General features: G+C 39.1%; 1 protein-coding gene across 1 annotated transcript; it reads right to left on the bottom strand.

Moving 5' to 3' along the window:
- Window positions 1-7,698: 7,698 nt before the first annotated feature.
- Window positions 7,699-9,333, bottom strand: kcnj4 (potassium inwardly rectifying channel subfamily J member 4; the record flags this gene model as incomplete). The annotated part of the gene is made up of 1 exon (XM_080448226.1): window positions 7,699-9,333. Exon 1 carries the CDS (start codon window positions 9,166-9,168, stop codon window positions 7,699-7,701), a length of 1,470 nt encoding a protein of 489 aa, XP_080304352.1. The 5' UTR covers window positions 9,169-9,333.
- Window positions 9,334-10,619: the final 1,286 nt, after the last annotated feature.

Here is a 10,619-nt window from a genome sequence, read left to right as displayed (position 1 = left end):
GCATAGGCATACAGTTAAATGCTACATTGCCAAAAGAATGCAAACACCCCTTCTAAATAACAGATTCAGCTATTTCAGCCACAGCCATTGCTAAAAGGTGGAGAAAATCAGTCGAGTGACATGGTCAGGCGACATAGTAATAATAGTATAAATCTGACTTAAGATCACCATGTGCAATGCCATGCGTCAGCCCCAACGAGCCTAATCGCCCAACATCAGAGCCTGAACTCACTCATGCTCATGTGGCTGAGCAGCAAATCCCTGCAACAAATTTTCCAGCATAAAACACTTCCCAGTCTGGCCATGCCAGGCTAGAGGAGTGCAAGGCAGGCTGTTATGGCAACACAGAAGGAAACAACTCCATATAAATGAGATTTTGGACAGGTGTACACATAGGTTTGGTTGGTAATTAGTGTAGGCATATATCACTCCGTACATAGAGGTTGTTCCAAACCCATGCAAACAGATTTTCCCAATTTCATGTTTTAGCTGGACACTGGGCATCATTCACCACCACTAGAGGGGACATGATTTTCTCCCTTGAAGCCCTGCGTGATAGTAAAGTCTTCAGAGGCATCTAGTGGTAGCAATATGATAGTACAGCAAAGTCTGCTCTGGCATGCACATTCTTTATTTACACACAGAAATACATCAACAAGTATTTTGATACAAATTACTGGGTCAAAATATGTATCACATTACAAACAAATACAAAATACTGGTCTGAGAAATGTATTTCAGATACAAATACGTATTTTGTATTTTGAAAATACATGAAAATACATTTTTATAAAAACTGATGCAATGATTAGTCAATTCATAGATTGATTTCCAAATATCAAATGAATTGCCTATGTCAGAATTCTAAGAATAAATTGATCATACAAGCAGAGTGTTTTTCATGGTGTTTAGAGCAGGCAGCCAAAATGTTTACCACTGTATGTGAGAGCGCAGGCCAGAGTGGCCTTGTTATTGTCGAAAGAACTATGGCATAAGACTGAATGCACAATCCTACACAGAGGATACTGACACCATGAGACTGACCAGGATACTGACACCAGGTCCAGGATACTGACCAGGATACTGACACCAGGATACTGACACCAGGATACTGACACCAGGATACTGACACCAGGATGCTGACCAGGATACTATTACTGACACCATGATACTGACACCATGATACTGACACCAGGATACTGACACCAGGATACTGACCAGGATACTGACACCAGGACCATGATAGGGTGCATCATCCACACATAAGATACAAGTCATCGGAAGTCCCATCCACTCCCATGTTATAGGAAAAAAAATAAAAAACTTCCCGATGTGCGTCTGAAGCGCATATCCGGGTTCCACTCTTCCTTGTAAATGGCCGGAACCGGAACAAGGGCATGCGACAACTTGCGTCAACTTGTATCTCATGTGTGGATGCACCCATACTGACACCAGGGTATTGACACCAGGATGCTGACCAGGATACTGACACCTGGATATTGACCAGGATACTGACACCTGGATGCTGACCAGGATGCTGACACAGCATCACAAATAATCAAATATTAGGCTTGTCTGACCATTTATGGGTTATGCAGTAAAGTAGTTATCACAAAAGTAAACTATCTTTAAATCATAAGGATATTTCCAGGAGGCTTTGTTCACTAGTTGAGGCAAGGTGATATTAAGTCTGTCTCAAGACCCGTCCTACTCTGCCTCTCATTTGTGGTTGAATTTGTTCTAAGGGTGGGTAAGCTAGTCAGAGGGTCACTTGTGTTTTTTTATTTGTGCTTTTTTTATTCCAAAGTATAAACCTCTGTAATTATTATTTTTGAGAATAAAATGACATAATAACGTATGTATTTTATGTATATAAAATACAGAAAATACAAGATCTGTGTCGCCCCATCTCTCCATCTGGATGGAGAGATGGGGAGCAGGAAACTAGATAAAAGGAAGAACGGGGATGGATGGAGAGAAGAACCAATCCCAAATTCTGAAAACACACATGAGGACCCATACAGGGGAAAGGCCATTTGCTTGTCAACTCTTGTTTGATACACTTATTTGTTTTACAGTAGTTCTTGCTCATTTGATTTTCCTATTTGTCTCGTCTGTTTAAGAAAGTAGGTACTGTAGCTGATATATTGCACTTTTACCTTAGTGCTAGGTATACTCTTAGTTGCTTGTTTTAGAAGAGAATGCACTTAAGACTTCTGGTGATTAGTAGAAATTTCCTTGCCTACCTATGTTGAATGCACTTATTGTAAGTCGCTTTGGATAAAAGTGTCTGCTAAATGACTGTAATGTAATGTAAAATATTTTTTTTTCTGTCCCAGCCAAATACAAATTTCAAAAAAGTGAAATGTGTATTTTAAATACATGTATTATAAATACATGTATTTAAAATACTGCCTATCTTTGTTTACACATTTCCAAGAATAACAGTTTGCAAAATGACCTCTATGTTATCCTGCTCAATTCATTCATATACATTTAAGTAATATTTTTGGTGTTTATTGTTCTCAAGAGAGAATAGGCTACTCTTTGCAATTATTTGGCTACTCTATGTTGAATGCACTTATTGTAAGTCGCTTTGGATAAAAGCGTCTGCTAAATGACTGTAATGTAATGTAAAATGTATCTTGATACAAATTACATAATCTTTTTTCTGTCCCAGCCAAATACACATTTCAAAAAAGTGAAATGCGTATTTTAAATACATGTATTATAGATACATGTATTTAAAATACTGCCTAGCTTTGTTTACACATTTCCAAGAATAACAGTTTGCAAAATGACCTCTATGTTATCCTGCTCAATTCATTCATATACATTTAAGTAATATTTTTGGTGTTTATTGTTCTCAAGAGAGAATAGGCTACTCTTTGCAATTATTTGATTGAGACAAAAAGAGAGACAACCATCATTATATAAATATTTATTTTCAACACCATGTAATGAGTTATACAAAGATTCGAGAAATAAAGTGCTTTTTGTTTTACTTATAATGCTTTAATTTTTAAACTTTTAAACGTATTCCACTCATGGAAATGATCTGTTCAGTGTAATTCTTGTTTGTATAGCCTACCTCCAAGCAGGGAGTTTTAGCTTTACTGTATTATGGTGATTTGCTTATAAATTATATAAGTGACCGCCTACCAGTCTTTGCTATTTTTTCAGAAGGATTTAGGAAGACTTATAACGTAACAAGGCTGGAAAGGGGTTTATGTTAATTACCCAGATAAAGCCAATGTATCCTGGCTACATTAACTGAACTCTTATGACATAAATTGCCTGTTAAAATGAGATTAAATATGTGTATATGGATCAAGCGTCTGCAGAATACATCCAAGAATTAAAATACACTCTACAGCAAATACCTTAAACCTGCACTATCTAACTTTCCTCTACCCCGGATTTTAACCTGGTTTCCTGCGCATGTCCTGAAATTCTTACCATTGAGCTAATAGAGCCTGCCTGCTTGCTCAGGGGATAAATTGAATCTTAACCATCAGGTCAAAATTCCTAGAACCTGTGTAGGTGAGACATGACCTTTGACTCAATAGAAGTGCAGGGAGACAAATTACAACAACCCCAACTGTATAAGTTATATTCTACCATACAGATTGGGGGGGGGGGGGGGGGGGGATCACATTTTATTCATTGAAAAAAAGTTATAGTGCTGCTTTAAATCTAGACTGAAGTAAAATGAAAATAAATATAACAAACATAAATAGAATAGAATATTCAGGGAACATGGAAAGTACTCACCAGCATAATTATTCATTTAATATATTTAATTAAATAAAAATGTAACTATGAATAACATAGAAGAGGTTGCTGATTAATTTAATTACTACTAAAAGTTGGATGTGACTTATATTCATTCCATATTTTGCAGGGAGTTTTACTGTGAGTTCCTATGTTATTGATATTCTTAGTAAATTCAGGAACAAAAAGGTCTACCGATTACAATTCCATTGATATGTCACTTCAATTCAAAATATGATTGAATGTACTGCAAACCCGTTGACACATAATCCATTCTCCTCACTATTTTCCAAAAATATTATTTCCAAAAATAAAGTAATTCCTATATATAAGGACATAGAGAGGCATTTATTTTCCAATTACAGACCGGTATCTCTGCTTCCCTATTTATTTATTTTTAATATTAGACAAATTACTTATGGATGTAAAGCTAAGTGGTCTACCTGACTATATTGGTAGAGATGACAAAAAATATATACAGTGGGAAGCAACCAATTGAGAACAGGCTATGTTCAAGTAAATTATTTCATTCAGGAAGGTCAACTGTGGGGTTCCGCGAGGCTTGGTGCTGGATCCAAAGCTCATTGTAGGCTACTCTATGTAAATGATGTTTGTAGGTTGTTAAATGAACACAACATGAGGATATTATTGTGTATTGTGTACAAAGTCTACTGGAGACTTGACCCTGTCCCTGACAGATATTCCAACATCGGCACAGTTAAAGGTGCTGTAAGTGATATTTTCTTTGGTTAAAAAAAAAAGAAAAGTATTTTGTTAAAATGTTAAAACTCTATATTCTGATAGTAGCTTAATCATACGGTGTTTGCTGCAGTAACACCTCCCCATCTCCAGTTCTTTAGTAAACCGAAAATAGGCTATATTCAGGTGAGACACCAATTCCATCCATTCAGGAGGAGAGAGAACCCAATCATCAAATTATATTTTTATAGTGGTCCGGTTCCAATTTTGTCTGCTCTTTTATTTTTGTATAATCAATTCCAATTTCACTTGTTTATCTTATATCCTGTATGAGTTCTCTCTCCTGTTTGGATGAAACCTGGTATTTTCTGTTTACTAAAAGATCTGGAGAGACGGGGAGACCCCTGTAACACTCAAAGCAATGATAATCATAATGTAGAGTTATTTACCACTTATTTTAACAAAAAGTAGCCTATTACTTATGCAGTGGTTCTCAACCTGTGGCCCGGGGGTCCCCATGGGTTTTTTGGGGGTCCCCACTGACAGTGAAGTGAAGGTATTTTAAGGCCTTTTTAATACATAAAAAACACCTTACTGCATCAAAAGTAATCAGCAAACTTAGCCTTGGATCAAGACTATCATAGATGTATTTAATCGATTTATACATTTGCATATCTATGATAGTCTTGGGTTGCACCCCCCAGAGGTGGACTTCGACCAGAAATCGAAATCTTTGTGTACTGTATTAGTCCGTATTTTTCATTAGATATGTGTTTTAATTCCGTCTGTGCCTGAACCATAGGCCTGAACGCCATTTTCCCCTCATTTACTTCCTGTTTACATTACACAGGATGCGCCCCGTCAGTACTGTACCACCACCGGAATACAGGGAATATCCGACAGAATCCGACACAGACAGGATTAAAACACATATCTATTGAAAGATACGGGCACGCGCACGGCCTACTACAGTGCACACGGGTTCCTAATGTCGAGTTAACATCCGGGGCTACAGTGTCAGAACTTTATGTATTTTTGTATTCACCTGTTTCCTAGGCTTTCCACTTCCTGTGTGTTTTCCACTTCCTGTCGATTTGATCCAATGAAATCCAATGAAACTGGTCAGATGACTAATGATATCCAATAAAATCCGACAGGAAGTGGAAAACACAGCCTAGGAAACAGGTGAATACGTTATATTATATTTTTGTACGGAGAAGTATGTCAAATATGATTATTTGGGGGGGTTGTGACTTGTGACCTAAAAAGGTTGAGAACCACTGACTTACAGCACATTTGAACTGATCACCTTTAATAACACATTAAAGCGAGGCGCTATTAAAGCTGGACAAGCCACATCGAGAGAATTAAGGTAAGGCTTTTACACTTGGAACTCAATTTATACACTTATTTATTTGCCTGGTTGAGGTCCCATGGGATTTTTCATTAGATCAAAACCATGAAGACATGCATGAGTTTGCCTGCTGGAGGGTTAAATAATTGAGTTCCATATGTGTGTAGGCTTTACCTTTTCTACCAACGGTTACAACACAATTTACATGACCCCATATTTGTTTGAGTGGTCACTGTGTAGTGAAACACCCCCATCTGATGCCCAAAGTGTGTTAACCCAGGTTTGATCTCCCTCCTACAGAGGAAACAAGCTCCTCGATCATTTAATTTTATACAGTCATAACATCCTTAGTTCAGTGTCAATCACATTATATACTGTGCTGTACATTTCTACATAACATTTAATACACGCAGTGTTTTTTTATAGCCCATTCCTAGTTAGCCATTGCATATTCCAGTCGATTGGCTTCTTTCGGCTGACACTGTGCTACAGGCATGACCTTCAACCCTTTGCTTTACAATGGCTCATTATGATCTCCATAATGAATCAGTCAATGACATTGAGAACTCTTAAAGGCTGCATAATCTCCAGTATTTAAACAGTAACCAGAGGACTGAGTGAGTAAATATGACACTCTCCATCCCAAAATCTTTGGTGAACAACAGCACTAACACTGTCTCAGTGTTGTTTCTGTTATAATTGGTGCAACTTTCACAAAACAAACTAACAAATTAACCAACCAATTAATAGTCAGTTTCAGGTAATCTGTAAAGTTCAACAAAGTAGGCTACTTGACCTCAGTTTGAGTATACAATAGACAGCAAAGTTTGTCAACAGGCTCAAGTTTAAAAAAGTAGTCTTCGAAGTCTCCAAAGTCATTTTGATTGTTTTTGTTTGAGGAGGGAGGAAGTTGCAAGAATATGTTTATGTTTGAAGAACAAAAACATGGACTGGTGACTTCCTATACAATACTGTTAGTTACAGTATATGAATTATTCTAGTATCTTCTAGACCCATAAAGTATCATACAAAATATTGTACCCTAGCTACACATGACTGCACTTAGAGTGGTCTTGTTATTATATTTCACAGTGCACAGCAAATACAGTAGATATCCAGGGATACGTTCTTAAAAATTAGACTTATAAAATGTTACGGGGAAATCTTTGATGAAACAGCCAGACTGACCAAGCAATATTGCATATTTTGCAAGGTAGGCCATTTTATACTATTGCAGGCATTAAAACCAGTAAAATCAATCAACAAAACATAATTTATACTGCATACAGTGTCCACTCAAAATTGGTCCATGTAGTCAAGACTAATCATTCATCATTCATAAAATCTTTCATTTTACATTCACAAAAGGAAAACAAAAACAAGACTTTAAACTGTAACTATATATATAATGTATAGATATAATTTAATGATGCAACATCAAAATGCAAGAGTAAAATCTTCTGGACATTTCCTGGTTAATATTTATGTTCAGCAATAAGTGCCATGCTTCGGCTGTGAAATATGTCTGAATCTTAATCTGAGGTCCCTCAGAAATCATGCTGTTAGTACTTTTAGACATCTTTTCTTTTAAAATCTTGGTTAAGTTGTTAATGCTCTTCAGTTAACTTGTACATTGTGTGTGGCCATGTATGGCAACTTTTATTCTCACAAGAGAATAAACATCACAGACTAAAGTTAAAATACAGGCAAGGCAAAAAGGGTTTCAGTTTCTGTACAACATATTCTGGAGCTAAACATGCAAAATACATAAAAGAACAACCCCTCTTCAAGACAAAATCAGGACTATACAATATGAGGGACTCTGTGGGAGGGGAGGATGCAGGAAGCTCTACTTTCCCATAGCTCCTATGCTATAACTCAGTCTTATAGGTCATTGAATCCAGAGGGATCGTAGTGTGTAGAATATCAAACTCCCTCTGATGGTGGTCCATGTCCAGTACACACATAACATTATGACTGCCTGATGTCATGGTGGCATTGTCCTGTAACATCTTCTGGAAGTCTGCAGAAACCAATGTCATCTTTTCTTCCCTCTCCTTCCCCACAACCCGAGAGGGGTCGAAGATGTTTTCCTCCTCATCTTCGTCCCCATAGCTCAGTGCCACCTCATTCTCATAACAGAAGGCACTCAGCGACCTGGGAATCAAGTCTTGGTCCTTGGTGGATTTCGACACTGCAGCAGAGGCAGCAGAAGAGGGTCGGCTGGCAGCCTCGTCAAGCTCCTTGGCACTGAGGTGGGTCATTGTTGGCACCTCATAGGTCTTATGGAAGCGGGCATAGTCCACCTTGTAGCGGTCCTGTTCTTCAAAGACCACAGACTCAAACCTGTGTCCCCAGAATATCTCGCTTGCTAGGTAGGAGCTGCGGAACTGAGTAGTCATGGCTGTAGCCTCCACCATCCCTTCGAGAATCACCACAATTTCAAAGTTATCAGTCTCCAGATCTGCCCTGCTTAGCGTGTACAGGGGGCTGTCCTTATCTATCTCATGTACTATAACTAGTGGAGAAACTAGGAGCAGTCTGTCTATGCCCGTATCATAGCCTACATTGAGGTCCATCTGTTCCAAGGGAATGAACTCCCCTTCGGCTGTGACATAAGGCCGTATGAGCTGGGCACGTACATGAGCCTCCACAATATGGCTCTTGCGCAGGTTGCCTATCCGCCACATGAGGCACAGCTTGCCATCACGCAGGGCAATGACTGCATTTTTGGAGAATATGAGGGTCTGATTCCTCTTCTTTGGCCGCGCCATCTTGGCCATCATGGTGCCGATCATGAAGGAGTCAATTATGCAGCCCACAATACACTGGACTATCACTGTCACAACGGCAACTGAGCACTCCTCTGTGACGCAGCGCCAGCCATAGCCAATGGTGGTCTGGGTCTCAACAGAGAACAGGAGTGCCCCGATAAAACCCTGAACGTGGAGTAGACACGGCTTCCACAGTTTCTGCCCTCCTACGCTGTCACTTTCAACACCAAGTCCATTGGGTATTCCCCCAACTATCATCCCTTCTGTTTGCATCCCAGGGTGCTCATCAAAGTCCCCATGTGCCAGTGAGGCACTGTAATAGATGATGCCAAAGAAAAGCCAGGAGAGCACGAAACTGGTGCAGAAGATGAGCAGCAGGTACCTCCAGTTGATGTCCACACAAGTGGTGAAGAGGTCAGCCAAGTAGCGCTGTCTCTTCTCCTTCATGTTGGACAACACAACATTGCATTGCCCATTCTTCTTCACGAACCGGCTCCGCAGATGACTGGAGGCCCTGGTCAGGATCTTGCCATTGAAGATGCTCATGCTCCCTTGTTGTTCCCGCATGGCGGAGGTGGCTCCTAACCTCCTCTTACTGTCTGTTTCTGTTTTGCAGGCCGAGTGTAGCTGGTAGCTGGGGGAACTGTGGCAGATACGAAGTGCTAGGCTAGAGATCTTCTGATGCTGCTCCTCTGGTATAATGTCTGACTCTGATACGCTGCTGTACCTATCAGACCGACAGACAGAACACAATGAAGGGATAACATTTTGGATTAAATATGTATGTACAAATTACCTCAAGATGAAATGCAGGATTTCCCCTGATTTTATCTAATTTGTTCCTACATTTGGTTAAATATGTGTTTAATTGATAGAGATCTGTAAGCTTTTTGTGATTGTACTGACGCTGCTGCTCATTATAATGAGTCACTATACAGTACATAGTACTGTATACTGTATACTGTACCCCATCATACAACGTACAGTGAGAGCAGTACGAGAGAGCAGAAGGTGACCAGGGCAGGGTGAAATGAGAAAGACGATTAAATACAGCACTCATAATCTTACTCAAATTGACGGTGTATTGCTCAGTAACTCTCAGAGAGAGCGAAGGGGGGGGGGGGGGGGTGATAGGAAGATAATGGATGAATCATAGCAGCCTAATATAAAATACATGGTGGGTGGAGTGCTAATTAGGATATGGTGACCCTTAGCACTTGAACAGAGAATATTTGGTGGCTATGGAGTAGGAAGAAATATTACTCATTCTTAACTTCAGTAAATATATAGATATTGCCCAACCCCCTTTCACCTGTGTGTGTCAGTCTGACAAACCTCTGAAGTCTCTCTTTTATGTTGGGGATTAGCAGCATGGAACGGTGAGTTCAGTTTAGCTATGTGAGGACTGCTGTCATGAGGGATTTAGGGATTATAATGTATCCGAGTCTGTCAGGCAACTCATTTGATTGAGGCAGACACATATATAGTAGGTACAAGTAAGCAATGACAGCCGATTGGTAAATAATAACAATAATAATAATGCTTCCACAAAATAATAATAATGCTCCCACAATCTTGTCAGTATTTCATTATCCGTCCATCCATTCAAATGGTAAACAATTGATGTTGTCTTATTTTAGGATCTTTGACCATTATTTGTGAAAAAGAATTATGTGAAACTACTGTAGAAGACAGAAGAGTTTCCAGGAGCTCAGTTGGCAGTGAATGGGAAGTTGACCAAGTTAACTTAAACGTTTATAATGCTAAGATTGATATAGCCAACCTGTACTGTTGTTGAATACAAACAAATCAGGGCTATTTCCCTACAAATAGAAAGGTATTTGGGATTCAACCACTGCACTGTAAAAGTGCTAATTTAACTCTGCTGGTGTAGGAAATGTAACCAAATGGATCCTTACACTCCTTACACTAATTCAACTTAGTGTAATTTGGAACCAAATGGACCTGTAAGGTTCCATTTAGTTACATTTGTACACAAGTTAAAATAACACTGAAGA

This window comes from Gymnoscopelus braueri, assembly GCF_963280865.1.
Source record: "Gymnoscopelus braueri genome assembly, chromosome: 13".
In the NCBI taxonomy this organism is placed as follows: Eukaryota; Metazoa; Chordata; class Actinopteri; order Myctophiformes; family Myctophidae; genus Gymnoscopelus; species Gymnoscopelus braueri.
This window is presented reverse-complemented; position numbering and strand designations above follow the sequence as displayed.